This window comes from Trachurus japonicus, chromosome 14 (genome assembly GCF_045865225.1).
Source record: "Trachurus japonicus isolate A0001 chromosome 14, Traja_1.0".
Lineage (NCBI taxonomy): Eukaryota > Metazoa > Chordata > Actinopteri > Carangiformes > Carangidae > Trachurus > Trachurus japonicus.
The window spans coordinates 12,350,174-12,372,364 of record NC_140920.1 but is presented as its reverse complement, the minus strand read 5'-3'; the positions used below and the strand labels follow the sequence as shown (position 1 = coordinate 12,372,364).

Below are 22,191 nucleotides of genomic sequence, written 5' to 3'. Positions count from 1 at the left end.
ACAAATATTGACAGGCTGTCCCACACAGAGCACAGCACCAATTGCATCATCACCCAAAGCTATCCTCCCCAGAACTGTCCTGATCTGTGCTAGCATTAGTGAGTTTATCTCCACGGAGCTGTCATGTTTCCCAGAGATAACGCTGATGCAATGAAGTTGAATCTGAGACTCTGGATCCATGAAGGAATCCATCCCTGACAAAGTTCAAGCAACGATTGAGACAAAATTTTTCTTTTTTGTTTTTATCTCCCACAATTCTCACATTCACAGGAAATGTAATATGAAAGTCAACACGCCCTTTACAGTGCGCTGGTGCATCTGTCAAATATAACTAAAGAAGTATATCGGTAACACGTGGTCTATTGAAGTGCATGCGCTGTCTTCTGGGTATAGTATCACACTGGATCAATATAGACCAACCCAGCCCAAATAAACTTTCATTAAGTCCTTAGCTCCTGTGTGACCAGATTTTTAAATTAATGTTCAGGCCTGATGGCGATGATTTATGAACTCCCTGGATGATTTCAGTGGAGAAAAAGTCACAGGAAATAGTACACATTACACATTCAGTGTAATGAGAAGTAAGACATACTTAAAGGCATTCAAATCACTTGTAAATTACTGTAAGAAAGAATAAACACACTGTCTAATCTAAAAAAAAAAAATCTGTAACATGAGAAATTTCAAAACTCCCCATTGAACCTTCAAAGATAAATGGAGACATGAAAGTAAAATGTGTGAGACTCACAGGCACTGGGAGGAGAAATCCAGTTCATTTTCACATACACGTTTTTATTTTGCATCAAAGTATTGAAAAACGGCCCTACTGTATGTGGCTGTGTATTCCTGAGGGCAAACCAATCTGGCAGGTAAAGATTCATCAAAGGGAGAACCATTCCCAGAACAATGATCACAACAGAACGATCCAAACAAGTGTAAAGACATTGCATCGTGAATCTCATTGGCAGGAAAAATGAATTGGCTAATTGGCCACTTTTTCAAACTTTTCCTCTTTAAAATTTAGCAGTCTTTCAAGTCTATAGATCTTTGTAAGATGATAGTGTAAATCCAGTGTAGTACATAGCAACAGATCTAGTATAATTTATTTGATGTTTAACATCAGATATAGTTGTCATTAAATCTCGCATCTTATTTGTCTTCAGGTGACATCAGGACATTTCAATGCATCCGTCTCTGCTCCACTAAGACTCAAAAACGTCCTGTGGCTCCCAACAACTCACTTACATCTTCTTATTTCCCTTTACTATCATATTGTCCTTTAATATTGCACTATCACCATCTCACTGTGTGTGTTGGAAAAGAAACAGATATATATATTATTAACATACTCTTTCAGGGAATGGCAAAGAAGTGACACACACCTATTTTCCTATGTCTTTGCTTTGGATATCACAACTGATGTGTTGCTTTGTTACCATAAAAAATGTTCTGGTAATCATTTGCTAAGAATCATTGTTAGTATAACGCATAATATGACTCCCAGAAACAAGTATGAAACACAGTTAGTTATTTTGGCATATTATTTCAAAGTATTTACCTGTGTTTTTTTTTCCTTGTGACTCTCCATATATGAGTATTTCTCAAAACAATTACAGCACAGCCAAGTTATATATCTTTTGTTTAGGTTCTGTTCAACATAGACGTCCCTCTTTGCCATTATGATTCCTCTCCTCAGCTCGGCTGACAATGGGTTTGTGCTTATTTTCACCAAAAACGCTCTGTGCAAAGTACAACAATACAGTAGCTTCATCAAAATAAGCTAACAGTTTGAGCATTAATGAAAAATGATTCACAGTAATAAAACACAAAAGAGACGACATTAGGTTTGGCTTGCATAGCAAAGCAAAAGAAAGAGTAAAACATTAAAAAATATATTTACAAATTATGCAAGTCTCTTTTTCATTTTAGTCATTTTGTGATTTTCTTCTTCATCTCCACTGTGTGAACTGTTGTACATCATGTGACAGAAAATAGAAGCGGTCAGTTAACATACTGTTTACTCTTTTAGAGATAAGGGAGGGGGATGAAAAAAAAAACAATGTGAGAGTGGTGTCTGTGTCTGTACATGACATTTACAGCTCTGCATTTTATCTCGCACTCCGTGTCTGTGTCTTCATTCTGTCTCGTCTCCGTCTTCCCGACATCATTCTGTGTCACTCGCAGAGAGAAAATCTCATAGCGCTTATAAACAAGGTGTCCTGGGACAGGCAGCAACTGCAGGGAACGATGCTTCACAAAGACTCTGAAAGACACACAGGCACACGGCACAATGTAAAGTCTGGATGACAGTGAATATTTCACTCTCTACATCTTCATTTTTACACTGCCAGGGTGTGTCTCAGCTTAGATTCAAGTTAGAAATTGGTGGGATACAAGCAGATAATACGGATAAAGTTTGGAAGACTTTGTGCAATCCATATATCAAAACTGAGACGATAGTGACATTTTCTGTAGCTACTAATCATCCACTGTGTCTGCAGGTCTTCACTTGGGATGGCCATGCTGGCTTAAAGCAAGGGGTCACTTAACCACTTTGAATTTTAACACCAGAAAAAAACAACCCAGAGTAATATGATAGTGATATGTACCTGCTACACAGTGCATAGACATTTCATCAATAGCAATACGAAAAAAATCAAATAGTTTAATGGTTATGAACAAACCCAAAGCTTCCTCCCTGCCAAGCTCATAAACAGCCCATTCGCTATTGCCACAACTGACAGACAGCCAATCATGTAACAGTTGTTCTCACACTGACAACAACAGCAGTGCATGAGGTGAGACAATGGGTGCAGCCAGTGAAGATGGTGAGGAAATAAAAAAGATACTTTTTTACATCACTTTTGAATTATACAGTGTCGTCAGTTATGATCAACAACCACTATGTTTGAAGAGACGACCCACAGGGAGAGGTTCTCAGCAACACCCCATGGTAACCTGACTCATGCAGTGGTGTACTACTTTTCTCTTCCTGATATTAAAAAGGGGTAATTGAGGATTATCAAAAATAACTGATATCTAATGAGATGAAAATGTATATTGTGATTAATTCACAAATATCACACAGCTCAACTCCTGCTGTCAAATAAAAATTGATCTGAAACAGCAGCACAGTTTGGAATAACAGAGCTTTGTATTTTGATTCTTCTTTTATTTTCATGCCCTGTCATTACGTGTCTTTTATCTGTGTTCAGAAATACACAAATAACTGTACTTAAGTGCAGTCTCAACTGACAAAAAGGGAGACAAAACTGATTTGTCTGATTTTTGTTATTACGGTGACAGCGGCAAATTGGAGACAAGTGAAGTTCCACTCTTTTAATGCTGTTATTGAACATTTCGACATAAGTATAACAGCATGGCTTCTGATCTACACTTTGTCAGTCAGTTTATATCAGAGCAGAACTACAGAATGGGTTAATGGAAATGTAAATAAGGTGTGAGTAAAATCAGCATGTTGTTGCTCTCCACAGATGCCTGCTTGCATCAGGTTGTATCCATTATGAGTAATGTGCACATGGATTCCTCCTCATGAGGATAGACACTCACAGTGTTCCCTTTTCTCTGTGCTGTTTGTGGGAGGATGCCCGTTGTGGGAGGGATCTGTGCCAGGTCTCTTGTGGGAACCCCTACTCAGGGTGGCCCTGTTGGATGTTGTTGTGCCGCTCCAGGAAGCCATATGCTGCCGCTCCAGCGTCGACACGGTCACCATGCACTCCTCAGAGGGGTCTGAGCCTGCAGCTGCCCACGAGCTGTGCATGCGGGAGCCCACGCTGTGCAGGGACTTGATGGCCGGTGTGTGGGCTGTCGAGTGGAGGGGAGATAAGGGTATTTGGCAAAGGACGCGATTGAGGCATCATGATATGGGCCCTTCTGGTTGGATTTACTCTAATTGAAGATTCTCTGACAAAGAATGGCTGAGAGTGTGAAAGACTTAACTTACTGTCTGTGTTGGTGTCTCTTCGTCTGGGCAGAGTCCCAACCTTTTCTGTTTGAGGTTTGAGGCCAGTTAGTGGTGCCCTCTTGTGGCCGAGGCTATGTGTGCCCTGGTCTGCCGTGCCCGAGCTTTCTGAGCGACCCTGCTGGGAGGTTTTACCTACAATGAGGAGCCGCAACAGAGAGATAATGAAGCCAAGGTTGGCCTGGCTAAGCATTTGGCTCACTGACAGTGGACTGAGCCATACAGTACACTGAAGTGTGATGTGGATCAGGTCAAATCATAATAACTATGGATACACTGTGATCGCTCTTAGATGTTACTGAATTATTCAATCAGTCTCCTTTAAGAACCATTTTCTTTGCTGCAGGGATATGAGGACTTAGATCCATAAAGGTTCGAAAGCTAGAGAAGTATATAAATGTTTTATTTGAATCAGGAGATTAAAGATGTATGAATAAACATGCCGTTTAAATCAATAAACCACAACTGTAACATGGCATCCCCTGTGGAAATGCTGCCACCATGCCGGCTTTCTTCATGCTTTGATTCACTGGACTGAAGATATTTCCTCAATCTCCCCGACTGCATTTCACACACAGCGACTTACAGTGTGTGACAGCTAAAAGCAAGCTGATAAAATGTTTGCATTGCTAATGTTTGTAAATATTTTTAGTCACACTGACCTGCATTTTGCCCTGTGGCGGGTTTTTAAGAGCGTTCAAGACACATATTCTCAACGCACCCTTAACCTATCAAACAATGGAGTCTAAAAATGGTACAGTTGTGTCCCTGTGGGAGAAACTTTGAAGTTATTTCTTGAAATGTGAAACTGCTTTCAGACAGAACCCTATTTATAAATGCATCAAATTTTAAACGTTGGACATGTGACTTTTAAGTAGCGCCTTACTAAAGTTGGTGAGAGATTATATGTTGTGGTTTTGATGATACTTTGAATAGACTGACAGAACATCCCTTTGAAACAGAGTGAAAAAGGGCATCCTTCATTTACATTAGGATATCTGAATAAAATGAATTTGTGAGCTGATGAAGCTGTTTTATTTGACACAGGCTATTATTTCCACATCAGCTTTGAGTGTCAATCACTGTCCCTGTTGGTTCCATAAATGTGTTCCTGCTCTACGATGTAATTTCCCAAACTACAACCAGTACACTTGTGTGTGTGTGTGTGTGACTATTGTATTCCTTGGTGCTATGCAGTGTGTCCATAGGTGATAGTTCAGTCAGCCAACAGACTGCACAGTGTTTTCTGCCTCAGTGGTCCAAACCACACTGACAGGACAAATGTTGATGTTGGGTAATTCAGCAAAACCCTTGATTTTGTTAAAATATTACATCATTGATCAATTATTGCCAATGTTTTCAAAGACTGTGGTTAAAAATCAACATCTCAGCACATTAATATTTCCTTGCTACATTAAAAAATATTTTCACATGTTTTAATCCGGCATGAGAAGATGTTCTCCAAGCACAACTAACGATGTTTGTAAAACAGATAGCCATGAACATAAATCTAGCATCATTTTAACATGAATAAATACAATTCAAATCAAAATACATTCTATGAAGGCTTATATCTTTGTGTAATTGAAGGTGTTTCACTTTGAGTGACAGGTTGGGCGGGCATTTGCATGAACCAAAGTCTTGGCAAACATACCTGAGCCCTCAAGGTTATCCACACTGTGACCAGGAGTGTATTCAAAGCCACACAAATTCTTTGACACCACGGCGTATCTTTCTTCCTCCTCCTCATCCTCATCGTCTTCGGAAAGGAGAGTGGCTCCCAGATCAGAGCCCAGTGTGCTGGACATGAAGTCCATGGGAGGGATGGGGGTCTTGGACACATTTGGACTGCCCTTCATGTGCCTAATTAATTGTTGGGAAATACTGTATATTAATGATCAAAACATATTTATTTTTTAGAAAAAAAAACAGAGGTAAGATAATAAGCCCAAATACGGCAAAACAAGTTCCAGTATGCATAATCACTGCATATTCAGAAAGGCAGAGATGCAATGTGCAGATACGATGAATGCCTGCAGTGGTTTCACTGATTACTTTCTCCGCACTGGTGTGTGTTGTGCTAACACAATGGAGTTGTAATTGGACTGGATAAGGGATATCTGGATGGGCAGGGCTGTCACCAACATGCCTGTTATCTCCTCCACAGCTGTCCCCCATGATGGCTCACATCCCGCCATAGAGGAGATGCATGCATAATTACCAACTCTATTTACTGATGTCAGAACAGCATGTTAGACTAAACCCAGTCATTACCCTCCAACACATGTCGCCACTGACTTGTCAAGTTTTCCAATGCTCCATCAAAGGTGTAATCAATGGAGAGCTGTTTTTATCAGTCACAAGAAACATGGACCACAGGTTCCAGATGACACAAGTAAATACCAGCGTTACAGGACGTGCGCACGTAGGCTATTGATATGCAAAACGCAAACTATCAACTGAATAAAATGAATAAAATTACAGGTATTTCCCCTTTTGTGTCAAACACACATATTTGAAGAAAGTTCCGATGCGAACAAGCACGACACATGACAGAGTTTGTTTTTTTTCGTAGGTCAGAAAGGACATTTAACGATATAGAATGAGGATGGTCTCAAGAAACAGTTAACTGAAGCTTTTATAGATCCTTACCACGCCTGCTTGGCCACCTCGTACTGGTAAGCTCTGGTCAGCTCGTCCAAGTGGGCCTGCAGAATCGACTGCATTTCCTCATGGTGGGCAGAGCTGAGAGAGGAGGACGAAGGCTGGCTGAAGGGAGCTGCTGCCGGAGAGGAGGATCTTCCTCTCAGAGGAGGAGTGGGACCTCTCTCGTCCTCTACCTCATTGTCCAAATTCTGGTGGTGGTAGGTCTGGACGGACATGGGTGGCGCCCAACTGTTGCTGTCATATCTGGCAACACGCACAGGAAATATGCAAGGATTTTTTTTCCCCAGGAAAAAATATTGGAACCACAAACTGTTTGTCACTATCTTAATATAAATCTGTGCAAACTGATTTCCATTTCTTCAATTTGCAATTTAAATGTGTAAATCAGCTTAACGCTGGAGCTGGGTTTGATAGGAAAAATACACAGCTTGAGGTCCATATGGGCTCTGATGAAAACAACACACACTCTGGCCACAGGTGCAGGATATTGTGACCTCTGTGTTTGCATGTGTTTCCTCTGTTGAGATGTAGTTTTTTGTTTGTGTGTTTCAGGGCAGAGATTGATGAGATATGAATGTATCTTACCCTCCTCCGTGGTTTTCCTGGGGGTAACGGTCAAGGTCAACCTCTGTACCAGGGAGTGGGTGCATGGGTGGTGGAGGCAGGGGCATGTTAGCCCAACACGTCCCATTTGATTTAGAGGTCTTCGTTCCACCCTTCACCTTCTTTTTCTTCCCAACCTTTGCACCTGAGGGTAGGCAGAGAGGAACAGAGGTTTAGCCTCTGATACACAACAGTAAGAAATCCCTGTGCACTCACCACCGAATATTATTCCACACGGAATTCACACACACACACACACACACACACACACACACACACACACACACACACACACACACACACTGCACTGATGTGAAAGCAATCTTTCTTTGGTATCTGAAATATTTCAAACCTGTCTCCCTCCCGAAGTTCATTATATCTCTTTTTCGTACGCTGACAGCACATTACGACATTTTCTAAATGTTCCACTCTAAGTTGCTTCCATGCACATTCTCCACTTGCTCTACTTTATCTCTGGAAAGCCTGACATTTAGCCAAGCACACAGCCTATTGTGCAAGACTACAAAAGTACAGGCAGAAATGCCTCCACGACTTTACCAAGTGTATATACGTTGCATAAATGACTCGAACAGTGAGGGATTTTCCGCCACCACTAATCAAGTTAACCCAAAGAAAAGCGTCACGATTGTGTGACATTTCTGGGCTAGATAAGCTCCCAGGGTAGAACTGTGATGAAGACAGAAGAGTAATTAAGAACATTATCCTAAGGGTCCATTTTCAGTGATTATGTAAATATAATATGTAAATAAAATCCTTTCCATTTTGCTCTTTCTCTAGTTTAGTTTGCCAGCACCCTTAAAGTACTTTTACTGAACAAAAACAACAAACAAAAACCTGGACATATTACCTGTCGTTTTACTGCATAAACATTTCTTTTACTGGGCATTCTGGCACTACTGCAGTCCTAGGAGACCCAGCATACATACACAGGAGTGCAAACATTGCACAAAAAAAGAGTAAAAACACAAAGCAATGGGCTCTGTCTTGCACATTCTCATTACTTATTCTCTTACCACTGCCAGGGCGTCTGTCAGTTAGCGAGTAGCCCAGGTTTGCTATTTCCTGCTGGGCTTGGAGAGAAGCCTTCCAGCGGGGATCTGGCCTGTCCACCGCCAGCTCATGGAAACTGTTGGACTGGAGTATCTGAGTGGTGGCGTAGGGGGTGGGCTGAGTGCCTCGTGCTGGGCTGCTGTAGCCTGCCTTCCCCATGAAGTCAATACTGCTATAGATGGCACCATCAGACAGCATGGTGCCCGTCTTCTCCACCGCTGCAGACGGTAAAACATCTGAAACAATGGAGGAGGGTGACAAAGCGAGGAGGGAAAGGGATCATGGAGAGATAAGTTGACATGAAGTTAACGATCTTTAAGGTCATTAACACTCCCTGCTGCTCTGGCACTCCGTATTAGTTAAATACAGGTCTCAAATGGACTTGATATGAATGAAAGTGATTATCTACAACCATAATTAGCATGCAACAAGCTGTGGGAGCCCAGTGGAGTGCTCACAAGAGGAACACTCAAACGGCGCTAACCTTCAGGCTCTACTGTCTTGCACACATGAAGCCTGCAGCTCAATAAGGTTCCATTAAGCTTAGAGAACATGCAAACATACAAATACGCAGTGCAAGAAAAAAAAAAAACATATCCTTTGACTATCCACCTTAGACAACCTTGAAAAATGCTCAATGTCAGAGCATGAGATAGAATGACAGGCGACAAACACACATGCAAACACCACAATTTTAAGCCAAATATCAAGCCTGTCAAATCAAATTAGTAGAGTATGGCCCTCAAAGGCGCTTTTAATTTGTGTGTGTGTGTTTGTTTGTGTGTGTGTGATTAAGTCTGATGTCGTGTCACTGTGCTTCTCAAAGGATGAACATCAAAACCGTCCGACCAGGCATTGCTAAAGCTCTATCCTCCAACACCAGAGCCTGCTCATGTTTCTTACCTCCTCGGCCAAAGTTGTTGCCCCCCTTGGGACTTCCTAAGCCCCTGTTAGCCGGGAGGCTTGTGGAGGGCCAGGAGTCAGCCAGCCAGGGGAGGCCTGGGTCACCCGTCTTTAACAGCCCAGGGCGGCTGTTGAGAGGATGTTTGAAGAGAGACGAGGAGTGTGGGGAAAGACAGAGAAGTGGTGACATAGTTAAATACCCAGCCTGCACCTTAACAGTACTGCTCATTTTCTTCCTGCTGCATCAACAACAAATTGATGTGAAAACTCATTCAGCATATTCTCGCCCCTGGAGCAGCCCAATGCACAGGCAACAATAAACAACAGAGAGACATAAAATGGCAAGTCTATAAATCAGACTTCTGCCTCCCCTCAACTCCACCACCCCTAACTCTCCCTGGAGAGACAAGGCAGGCCTAAATACACACTAAATCCACTTTAGAGCCTTAGCACAACAGAAATTTACATTTTAAATTGAGAATCATGGACAGCCTCTGGCAGATCAGCTACACTGGTGCACTGTCTCCATGGCAACAGAGACAGCAAAAGCCCATTAGGTGGTTTAGGAAAGCTACCGTGTCATTTTGTCTTAGTGAAATACAACAGTCATGAATACAGGATTTGACTTCAAGGTAGGAAAGTTGTGGGCATCAATTCAGGGAGAAAAAAGAAGCACAGTTTAACAACCGCATTGTATCAGCTGCTATAAAAATGGCAAAACATTCACATGCCTCCTGCATCCGGTTTGCATATGTTTGCTTAATGTGCAGCCACACAGTGAATTTTCCACTGAGCCTGATTTGCCAAGTACCAGGGGAATTGTTCACAGCTGACTTGGTGATGGCTCAAAGGTGTTCAAACAATTATGTCAATAATTTCCCTTTAAAATACACAAGCACACACATACATTTGCATAGATTTACTGAGAAACACATGCGAGGGCCGACACATTGACACGTGTGCATATTCAGTGTGAGGAAACACACTCATGCACGCAAGAAACTGTTTATTTTTAGTCCGCAATTTGCAACATTTGTTCTTGCTCTGGGCTTATCTGCTTGCTAAGGTGTGACAACAAAAAAGGAAAGAGGGAACATGGAGGAATAAAAAGAAAAAATAAGAGGAGCTCCATTCTTCCACTTTCTGCAAATCAAATTCACCGGCTTCTTCTTGTGGTCTCGCTACACTTTGATATTCAGTGGATGCAGAGGTAGGCTTCACCATGGGCATTTTGAGCAGGAAGGAGACTCTCATGGGCACCCGACTGAGTCTCAAGGTCCAATGCTTTGTTTCTGCATGCGCACATACGACCCCTCATGGCGTAATGTATGCCAAGCTTTTTAAACAGCACATTCATCACCCCTCCCCTCCTCCCACGACCTCTCACTCTGCCAGCAACCTCAAATGAACTGAGATAGAGCCAGTGAATAAAACCGCAGCCACCTGCATTAATTGGTAGCACTCACTTCAAAGGCGTGATTAATGATTTCATCAAGTGTACATCATTGCAGATCATAGACTGATATGAGTAAGCAGGGGGGGAAACACTGGAACATCTATGCAAATTATATTCATCATGGAAGAACTCTTCATTTCAGGTATTACAAAGGGCTGCTGTCATTGAAAAAGGCAGGGTTAACACTGCACCGCGGCCACCAAGATGTCAGTGGAAAAGCTTTAGTTGTATGGTTCCTTGGATTTTATAAGTTAATTTAAATTCTCACCTTCCATTTCTGATCAGGCCTCTGTCTCTTTGGAAAGTAACTGGTGGAGAAAAGAGAGTGGACGGAGAAAGAGAATGAGACAAATCATTTTGCCTTAAAATTGTGCTGCACCACCATCAGCTTGAGTGACTGATACATTATTGCTGTCAGAGTGTGGGCAGATAATTACTGTGATATTTTAAAGCATAATGCACAATGTAAAGGCATACCTGCACGGGTGAAGGTGAAGGACTGAACTGCAATTCAAAAAGACAGGGAAAGTGTTCATATGAAAGGGTAGATAACGTGTTCTGAATCACAAGTGAAAAGGTGCAGACATATTCTCATGCTAAGAAAAAAGCATGAAATCAGGTGTGAAAATAGGAATTAAGTCCTTTCGTTTTTTGCTTTGTTTGCTCATCTATCACTGCTGAATGTCAGCACTGGTCAGGTTTTGATGGAGCTCCGTGTGGAAATGCATCACACCACTGCACTTCCAGCATTTTTTTTGGAAATTGCACTGCATGACCTGAGGGGTAAAGTTCAAATGAAGGTGTCACTGTTGACCTTTTACTCCCTTGAGCATTTTCATCATTATTTTATAGCCTCTACTTATTGAGTGGAAGTTTCTTAAAAAAAACAGGGAGGATATTTTATATGTAAAGAAAGAAATTTTTGGAGTTGTGATGTTTTGGAATTGAACCCCTCAGTTTGTTTTGAGAGAACGGATCAGAGAAGCAGCATTCAATCATGTAAATCCCTGTTGAATTAGAAAATCACAGATCCGTCTCCCCAAGTCACCGCAATGCAAGCTGCCATACACATTATAATGATGGCACACAGCTATATGCTTGACTCATAGGGGGATAAAAGAATATTTCATACCTAAACCTAGACACACCTCATGTTAATGTGCAAACAACACCAGCTATGGTCTGATAATGGAAGGGGATGTTAAATTACTTATCTCACATGAATGTATTAGGGTGTTGAGGTGCGGCGCTGATGGAACTCAGCACAGTTGATGCACATCAGTGCACAGTGAATTAAAGTAAATAGGGCCTATTTCCATCTGTGCCGAATATTTCCTTTGTTCTGCATTTTAGCCAGCTCAAATGGAGTGACATCTGTGATGACATCAGCTTTCACTGAAGGGACAGACCTTGCTGTGCTCTGAGATTCTGTGTTGATGCAGAACCATGTTAAATTGATTTTTTACCTGCATAGTTGCTGAGTCCCTTCCTCTTTTTTCTCCTCCAGTACAGCCAGGCACTGAAGCCCATGAGGACAATCCAGCAAGCCCCCCCTAAACCAGCAATGAAGGCCGGCTGCTTCACTACGTCTGAAATGCTATTGTTGCCCTCTGATCCCGTCATTACGTCCCTCAGTTCTGCACCTGGGGGCACAGCACACAAATACACACACGCATGCACACAGCATACCCAGGAAAGAAACAAGCGAATGGTTAAATGTCAATTTAGATACACGTGAATGAACAAATTATAAATGAAAAATAATTTGAGCTAAAAATGAAGTAAGGACAAAACGTCACTTTAACATTGCTGTCCTCCGCAGCTTACAATATGGCATGTCTGTATGCCATCAAAGTAAATAAAAATTATGCCGAGGATAACGTGAATGAACACACAAACAAAAACAATACATTCAAACAGTGTTTGTCTAATTGTATGCATCTGGCTCAGATAAGGATATAAAGATAAGATCATTTAGGTGAAAATATTAAAAAAAGCATGGAATACTTTCATCAGACATCAGGCCACATGGACCACAGGAGCCAAAATGTGAGACCATGAATAAATGAAAAAACAACACACAAAGCAACTGTGAAAAAAACAAAAAAGAAAAAAAAGAAAAGAAAACAGCATCAGTGCATCCAATATGTCGGCAGAGTTAATCAATTCAGCAGTGCACTTATCAACTTGAGCTGCAAGACACGAGATTGACAGAGCAGCTCTGACAGAGTTTGATTTTCTGTTGCGGCTACTGTGCTGTGAAATTAGATTCACAGTCTCCAGCAGGAAACTCCCCCCATCATTAAGCTTCAGTCCACATGCCTGTGTTTCCCTTTCTCTGTGCGTTAAGGGTGTTATTATCAGTCAAAAGTCATAGATGAAGAGCATCTGGCCAGGGCTCCCATATTGATTCTGGGCTTATATAAACCAGGCATCCTTTAGCTATTTGATAAGATGTGATAGGCTGATAAGCTCCAACAAAAACACTGTCTACACTGTCTTTGTTAGCACCAGCTGCCCACAGATTGAAGAGGATTATTGATATGGCTAACAGTACTTGGCACTGTGTTACCAGACTCTGCACTTAATGAACTGGTATTGATTTCTCAGTCGACGTCTGCGTTGTAAAGTGCAATCTTCTTTCTTCAAGTGCGATAAATTGATAAATCATTTTTCCAGACCCCCAATCTGTGATGGAGACCTGGGTCCCCATTATGAGGTCATTTCATTTGACTCCCAGTACGGTGCGTGTGAGAGTGGCTGAGTGGATTACCCAAGATGATGAGCTGGGGTTTGCTCTTGACCCCCACTCCTGCGCTGGTGCCCGCAGCCACCTCCACGCGGTACTGCACTCCAGTCTGCAGACCCCCGACAACCACTGAACGGATGGTTGCATCCACAGACTTATTGACATGAAACCGCGTTTCGTTGGCCAAACACCAGATCTGACAACGACAGAAGACATGCCAGACGGAATTCATTGGAAGGTGATACAGTACATTACTAAAACATTCAGGCTGGTATCGTGTATCAGGTGCAGGGTTTGATTCTACCTTGTACTCCTGGATGATGCCGTTCTGTTGGTCGGAGGGAGGAGGGTCCCATGACACGCTGATGGATGTGCTGTTATGGCTCCCTACTGTCAACACTGTCACTTGCTGTGGAGGTGCACCGGGTGCTGATGGGTCAAAAAGGTGAGAATATTAAAGGAACATAGGGACTATATAAGAAATCAAAAATAAACTGATATAAAAGATAAGGGTGTGCCTCCTGTTTTTTTTATGTCAAAGAAGGATTTGTCTCATCCAGTGCCTCGATTCATATTCATACAGCCAGTCATACAACAAGGTATTTTCTAAGCCAGCGTGACAGATGGCTACCAGAGCACTCCATATCCATTTCATTTTTTAATGGTAATTTTTTTTTCACAACTGGGATGCACTGGGACTGGAAAAAGTTCTTCCATTTTGTTGAATTTAACATAGCATTATATTACTGGCATTATGAGACACACCAAGCATTTGAGATCCAAACTGTGCTTTACTAATTGCACAAATGATAACCATTCCAAGCAGAGCAGAAAGTTTAGAAATGAGTGGAATTTCCTTCCTCTGCCAAGACAAAAATGGCTGTGCACACTGACTCACCTCACTTCCATAACAGATTACTACCATTTTAAATGCTTCTGAGGTAGCTGTATTAAATTTTGCATGTCTTGATGATATGAAAATGGACAGTCTCCTGTAATGTTCTGTAATAAGTGTTTTGAGATGGTTTGTCTGTAGAGCTACGGCCTAACAGTGCCAATTTCAAAAACACCCACTGGAAGGGATGGTGTTTAAAAAATGTAGGAAATGGTCCTGATAACCTGCATACACAGATCAGAGATTTTAAGAGACTGCAGACAGCAGGAGGCAAACACCATATCTATGCAGCTGAGCAAAGCATGATCTCTCACTGAATGGACTGCACAGCCACTCTGGGTACATAGTTTCTCATGATTCCCATTAAAACTATCATTATGCTGTGACTGAGTGGATGAAATAACCACTCTGAATCCAATTAAGGAGCTGCAAAATAATAATGTTATCTGCGGTGGATCCATGTTAGCAAGGAAATGGATGCCACAGGAATGCAGTAAAAAGCCAAAGCAGGTGGGCCATGATGGTAGTCTTGTTTGCCACCTGGCTGGAGAGGAACAAAAATACTATGACTTAAATTCTCCAGATGGACTCGTTCCTGCCAATGGCTGGTCAGAAAAGCAATAAACATGTGCACAGTGTGTTCAGCCATGTTCATAGTGCATGTATATTGGTGGGTATGATCTGATGAAGCCAGGCCATAATACTGGCACAGGTCCTTTATTGTACTGCTAATATTATTAGAGGTACAATAAAGGACCAGTGCCAGTTTTATAACATCTAAATAACTCCCAACATCTGGATCAGGTATCTCACATAATGATGATTTTTCTCTTTTAATCGGAAGATGAAACAAATCTCCCAGAATGATTTAACTTGTGCTTCAAAGAGAGAATCTAAACAGATAGAGCACATCGGCAAAAATATTTGACAGCCTGGCACTACAAAGGAATTAAATCAGCCATATGAGACACAGTTTATTTTTATTACATTTAACAAATTGACTCAACCTAGTTTGAGGGTATCTATATTCAGCCATTAAGACTGTATCGACTTTCCAAAACAATTACTGTAGAACCAAGTCTCACAGATGTGTCGTTACAGTATGATGATGACTTTTGAAAGTAAACTAAGGAGAAGCCAACTAAGACTAAAAACTAAAGAAAAGATCCTATACCTACATTTTTGTGCCATAAATACAAATAACCTTAACTCCATACTTCAAACTCCACTTTTCAAAATGTCATTTCAATGTTGCTGCTTCAGCAAACTGATGGAGCTTGTCCAGTCAGTCGTAGGTTTACATTAGGAGAAGACAGAAGGCATCGAGTGTAGCACTGCAATTTCCGTATGTATGAAGGACAGGACATTCCCTGAGGATGAATAATGGCTACAATACCAGTAATAACTAAGGATAACATTACAACAAATGGTCACAACAGATGAATGGGTCAAGGAGTAGGTTCTTAATAAAGTGACTAACACTGACAAATTCAGCTGAGAGAGAAAAATTTAAAGAAATTAATGCTTCTAATGCTGTTAATGTCCGGGAGAAGAGGTTCAGTTTTTACTCATACTTGTGCATAAGCTGTCAGGATATAAAATGGTAAAAAAACAAACAAACAAACAAACAAACAAAAACCGTTAAGCCCAAACTGCTGTCCAAATGGGATTGGGACCTTTAGAGAGTCCACAGGGCAAAAATGTGGTATTTTAACAATTTATTGACCACTGAACTGGAAATGTCCATGGTTTCGTTTCAGATATCTGGTCACCTTAGCAATGGTGGTTTCATAATTGGTCTCAAAGAAAACTCATCGAAGGGTTGTGGATATCATCAATCTTGGTACACAATTTTCAGCTGTTTTGACCTCAGAGACCCTTAAGATGCCCTCTCTGCTATTTGTCTTTGATTGATAATGAATGTTTTTTCTTGCAATTCTGCAGAGCAGCATATTTTCAGACTCTAAAGAATTAGTACATCAAGCCAGTTTTTCCTTTCCCATGATGCCTTGTCCCCAGGACCCCAAGTAACTAGAGCATGTGCCCCAGTCTGCAAAAACCTGCAGTGATCCTGTGTGGCGATTTTAATTGGACTCCAGTGTGGCGAGTTTCTCCTCTTCCACCAATTGCACCCCCTGTTCATAACCCCTTCCTCATGGTCTAAGTGGGAGGAAGATGCAGCACTGTGATGCTCTCATCATTAGACACTGAAGCTGTGGGCAAAAGTTTTCTCCTACATTAATGGCCGCATCATGACTCTCAGTGCAAGCCATCTTCCATACAGTGATGATGCAACACCTGAATGTCGTTGCATGAGGAGTTCAATGTCCTCAGGGCAGATCGGAGGCTACAGTGGGTGGGATGGTACAGTGATGACACAGGCTGGGGCTACTGTAGCTGGTTAGCGCTCTAACTTGAGTGCAAGAAAAAACACGATAGAAACGAGAGTTGGCGTTGCTCTCCACCACTTGAGACGGCTCTATGTGAGTAATGGAATTAAGTTTGACACTGAATAGCCCCTTTAGGTAGAGGTTGTCTAATACTATTGATTCCTGTAGCCATTACAGATGACATTATACCAGCAGTTTATTCAACTACGGTCACAACAATGTTGTCTTTAGTTCACGGCTGTTAGTTAGTAGCTTTAACCAAATTAACTTTAAGTAGTTCCTGTAAAGAGCCCATGTATGCAACTATTACTTTGAGATGGAAGCAAACTTAAAGACATGATGATATTTAAGTTCAAGTGTATGAATGTATATCATATACTGTATTTGTCTTGGTTTTGCTTTTTGAGCTAAGAAGAGGGGAGTACATTTTTAAACATGGTGACTGTGAAGTTAACATATGAAATTACACTGCAAATTTCTCCACTTTGCAAATAAAGCTTGTCAAAAATAAATATAGACAGTATTAGATTAATATATTCCATAAAATTTGCTAAACCTTAGCAGTAACTGATCAATTGACTGGCACAATAGGGGGACAAGGAGGACACTACAGTAGGTGTTATCATTAATAAAGCTCATTGGAGATTGACTGTGTGTGTGTGTGTGTGTGTGTGAAGGCAGCAGGGGTCCACAGAGGAGCAGGGAAAGAGCAAAGAGCTGAGCGTAAGGAGACTGTTTCTGCCCCACCCCCCCTCTGCCCACCAACCCACAGAGACCTGGGCTTGTCACAGACCCCCACTGTGCTGTCTGGGAGACCTGTTTTCACACACAGGGGACGTGGCACTGCAGTAGTATGCGTGTGTGGGTGGGTGTACTTGAAATGCCATTATCCATTACTATCTAGCCATGAAGCCATTACCAGAGGCAGCTAAATATAAAAGTAGGTAGAATCATTTACACAAGAGCGTCTGCTCATGCATAAGTAACTAAATCTTACATTTCTTGCGACACAAACCCAGCAGACAAATTGATTTTTGTCAGAACTGTGAATTTGTCACTTACCCTCTTCCATGGTGCGCGCTGTCATGGATTCACTGTCTGCACCCTGGAACTCGTTGAAGTATGGCCGCACTTTAATCTCATAGACGATGCCTTTCTTCAGACCAGAGAGAGTTATGTCCCTCTCCGAGGCAACCTTCAAGTCCTGTATCTGCCAAGGCCCTGGGGAGGGCAGCCCTGATGTTTGTCGGTAAAGTACACGGTAGCCTTGAATAAACTGGGATGGATTCTCCACCTAAGGAGAGAGAGAGAGAGAGAGAAAGAGAGAGAGAGAGAGAGAGAGAGAGAGAGAGGAGAGAGAGAGGAGAGAGAGAGAGAGAGGGATGAAGACATTGTACATCTGTGTGAAAACTGCTTTGGAGCAGTGGATCAGCGTTTAGTTTATGCCCTCGGTCTGTGTCAATGCACGCTTAGTTAATCATACAGTTTCATTAGCAGCAGCAGACAGGCAAGGTACCATATGAAGACAGTTAGAGGATATTTGCCAAAGCTGAACACCACCCCCGAGTCAGACACCTCCAGCACAGTCTAGACTCAAAATATTGGATCAAAAGAGTCAGATTTTTCTTCTTCTTTTTTTTCTTACAATTTTTTTTATCTATTTCGTTTTCATTGTTGCTAGTGGATTTCATGGGAAGAGTAAAATACATAACAGATATACAACTCCTACTATTGGCTTGTTCACAGGGACAGAAGCAAGAACAAAGCTTTTACAAGTGATATAAAGCAGCTGTTTATCATCAGGCCAGTCAAAATATATCAGGATACATCTCCCATCTTCTCTCTCTCTCTCCCCTTCTCTTTCATTAACAAAATGATTTGTGCATCTAAAAGCCTTATAAACAGAGGAAGTCGATCCATCCACATATTTGTTCCCGTATGTTACTTGAAACAGAATTTATGGTTGCGACTGTGAATCAAAATAAATTAGCCTCCACCGTGCTCACTTTCCTATTGTCTTAAAGGGTTGCTGCATCATTAATCAACACCTGCAGTAGATCTACTGCACACTTCCCCTGCCATTCAGAGTGGCAAGATCTTGCAAAATCATACCAATCTTTTCATTATCAAACATGACATTAATAATGCTGGGCACATGATTGATTGATTGAATGATTGATTGATGCAATGATTAAGTTGCTGAACCAGATTAACATTGTCGATTTACACCAATACCTAAAATATACAGATAAGTGTCTTATACAAATCAGTTTTGTTTTTTATATTCAGACAAAAATATTGCAATATCTCTTATTTCTTAAAACAGGAGGAATGACAAAGTCCCAGAAGTCTTATAGGAATCTCCCAGAAAAGCATACTTAGCTGTAATTAGTGAACACAGTCTGACAGGTAGCCTGTAGATTCTGAGTATATAGGCAAGGATTAGGGTTTTTGAATTTGATATGACGTCTGGAATGAGGAGAAAAAGTACTTGTCATCTCTGTTTTATCCCCTGACACTGAGTGAGCATCACGTTTAGTGAAATATAAAGTCCGACGCAGAAACTTTGTGCTGTCTATCAGAAAATGAATGCGTGTTTCTTCCACAAATGGAGCCAGGTCATCTCTGGACCCACTGGGATGGACCAAAAATACAGGTTTAACTTGTCACTGTGTCACTCTAATAGCAGCATCATAGTCAATAGTTGTACTGACAAGCATGTAATAGCAGACTGGTGCAAACCCAACCTTGGTGTGCCATTAACCTACAGCAGCTGGCAGCAGGGACACCTTGCCAACAGACAGGGATAACATTCCCCTGATAAAGGGCTGACTCCAAACAGACCACAGAAGTGACACATGTAGCACCTAATGGTGATGTATTTGTCCTCAACAGGAACATTACTCTTGATTCCTGCATCACCTCAACCCGTTCTAAACTAATGGAGCACCAGCTGTTCAGTCTATGAATGTTTAGCCGCTCCATAATGTTTAATGTGTGTGCGCCAGCTAATCCAAAACTAAATTAAAATTTAAAAATTCTCAAATAAGCTTAGACAAGATTGGTTTGGCTGCTGTGAATGTAACAGTAGCACAATTAATATAAACCATAAAAAATGTTTGAAATAGAACGACTACTCACGGTCCATGTGACCTGCACTGAAGTGGAGCTGAGGACCACGGGGTTGTGCATACTGACCACCACATCCCCCAGCTCCTTCTGCACACGACGGTGGTCCACCCCCTGCGCAGTGGGACTGATGTCTGGGAGAGAGGAAGAGGGGCACTTAAGAGTAAAGTAGCGATGCTCATCGTTTAGGTTCCGTTACAAAACATTTTTATTCCTGTACCTTGTGTCCGCACAGGCTCGGACATGGGGCTGGGATCCCCAAGCCCTTGAGCATTAACTGCCCTGATGATGAAAAGATAGACAGTATTGGGTCGTAGATCCTTCACTGTGTACTCAGTGGTCTTCACATGGTCTGCCACTGTCTGCCAGCTGTTACTCACTGACTGACTGTAAAAAAAAAAAGAAGAAATTTAATCAGCTAGGAAGAATCTTTTCATGACTGGAGAAGAAACTGTTTATTGGGGGCAACACTGGTGGCCTGTGCTCCTAGGGAGAATTATTTTCTCCTTAAGGTGAGTTTTCATTTTTACAAATAACTAGCTTTTAAATTTGACTATCAGAACATTTCTCATCCTAATTCATTGTAAGTGCAACTCGAATAGATAACATATCCAGAACATTCTGCTTGACATTGTCCTGACTTGCTTGAATGCTCACAGAAATACCCACATCTGTTACCGCAATGAAAGTTTGGGGTCACTAAATGTAGCTGGAGGCCATAGGTCACAGACATACCCAAAGGCCTCAATGACATAGGAGGACACCGGGGAGCCTGCCTCTGGCCCGGGTTCCCATGACAACGAGATACTGCTCTTGGTAACATCAGTGACCTCTGGCTTGGAGGGCGGCCCTGGGAGGGCCGTCGCATTGTGAGACATGAAGTCTACGAGGTCAGTGGAGTCTGAGAAAGGAAGAAATGTAGAGAGACAAAATAAATACCCTCAAAAGCAAATGTTGTGATTAAAAAAAAAGCATTGTGTTAATTTTTTTTTTGATTATTTGTATTGAAGCAGACCTCTGACATCCAAGAAGGCACTCCATGAGGTCTCTCCACTGGAGCTGGTGGCCACACACGTGTACAACCCAGAGTCAGACATCTATGTGAGACAGATTAAGTCACCATCATTAACATTCAAACACACTATGCCAACTTCAAAACTCAAGTGTGATCTTCACTATAACAGTTAACATGAACAGCTTACACTATTATCTGTATTCTTCGGGGCTTATTGCTTCAGCACATTCAACATGAGATAAAATAATGGATACTAAATTAAAATGTCACGCTTCAGCTTTAATTTGAGAAGGTTTAGGTTGACACTTAAAAGAACTGTGTGTGCAGTATTGCCCTTTAGCCCACACAGTGGTGGAACTGCAAGTGTCGAAAAGCAATTGGTTGCTAAATGTTTCTTGGTCAGCTGTGTATTGTTGATGAGGAGTAAGGACTTGCCAATTAGATAGAGGTGGAGTTATCTGTCAATATGAGGAATAATGAAGTGACCATGCAAGAGAGGAAGATAATAACGAGGCAAAAAAAACAAAAAAAACAACAATCTATCACAGACATATCAGAGGTAGTTGGGCATATTGTAAAAAGCTACAGTAGAAAACTAAAGCGGCAGTGACCTGCTAGACTGGAGAACACAGGTTTTTTGGGGGGGATGAGCAGAAAATCCTTTGCACAGTGGAGAAAAAGCCCTTTTGCACAACAAGCCAGTAATGCTCTGCAGGATGTAGCTGCACATGTTTCCTTGTTAATGATTAAGAGAAGACTTTATGGCCATAACCTCAGAGGATTCACCACAAGATGCAACACCCCTGTTAAGCCCTTCGAAAACAGAAAGGCCACACTCCGGTTCACAAGAAACAGCCTAAAAAACAAACAAACTGTAAGAAAGTTCCATGGAGTGATGCAACAAAAATCAACCTCTGTCAAAATGATGGAAAGTGCCAAGTGTTTGGAGAAAAGGCAGAGCTCATGACCTAAAGCCACCACCTCATCTGTCAAGCATGTCAAGCATGGTGCTGGCTCTGTTTTGGCTTGGACTAGTGTGGCTGTAACCGGCGCTGGCACGGTGGAAATTTATTGACGATTTGACAAGTTGACGGAAGCCGCAGAATTAATGCAGAGGTGTATGGGAGCAGTCTGTGCTCAGATTCAGCCAAAAACATCAAAACTCATTGCATCGCATTTCATCATTCAGCAGGACAACGATCCTAAACATGCGGTCGTGGCAGCCAGAGAGGTTTTCATGGAGAAGTAGGTGGAATATGTTTGACTAAAGACTTGAATAGCCTCGAGCGTCCTTGAGCTGAATTCCACTTGCTGAAGATCAAACTCAAAGC

At 41.8% G+C, this 22,191-nt stretch overlaps 1 protein-coding gene across 2 annotated transcripts in view; it reads right to left on the bottom strand.

Annotated features, from left to right (window-relative positions):
• Positions 1 to 766: 766 nt before the first annotated feature.
• LOC146974350 (roundabout homolog 2-like) overlaps positions 767 to 22,191 on the bottom strand; it is a 75,829-nt gene continuing 54,404 nt past the window's right edge. For both annotated transcript variants that reach the window (XM_085797549.1, XM_085797548.1), the window contains 18 exons: positions 20,861 to 20,942; positions 20,581 to 20,746; positions 20,066 to 20,232; positions 19,858 to 19,979; positions 17,779 to 18,010; positions 13,736 to 13,860; positions 13,456 to 13,627; positions 12,149 to 12,325; positions 11,160 to 11,186; positions 10,951 to 10,990; positions 9,227 to 9,354; positions 8,287 to 8,559; positions 7,235 to 7,397; positions 6,635 to 6,892; positions 5,637 to 5,845; positions 3,965 to 4,117; positions 3,571 to 3,825; positions 767 to 2,263 (listed from right to left, as the gene is read on the bottom strand). In XM_085797549.1, the coding sequence (XP_085653675.1) occupies positions 2,262 to 2,263; positions 3,571 to 3,825; positions 3,965 to 4,117; positions 5,637 to 5,845; positions 6,635 to 6,892; positions 7,235 to 7,397; positions 8,287 to 8,559; positions 9,227 to 9,354; positions 10,951 to 10,990; positions 11,160 to 11,186; positions 12,149 to 12,325; positions 13,456 to 13,627; positions 13,736 to 13,860; positions 17,779 to 18,010; positions 19,858 to 19,979; positions 20,066 to 20,232; positions 20,581 to 20,746; positions 20,861 to 20,942 (2,751 nt within the window). In that variant the 3' untranslated portion in view covers positions 767 to 2,261. The remainder of the gene's footprint in view (positions 2,264 to 3,570; positions 3,826 to 3,964; positions 4,118 to 5,636; positions 5,846 to 6,634; positions 6,893 to 7,234; positions 7,398 to 8,286; positions 8,560 to 9,226; positions 9,355 to 10,950; positions 10,991 to 11,159; positions 11,187 to 12,148; positions 12,326 to 13,455; positions 13,628 to 13,735; positions 13,861 to 17,778; positions 18,011 to 19,857; positions 19,980 to 20,065; positions 20,233 to 20,580; positions 20,747 to 20,860; positions 20,943 to 22,191) is intronic.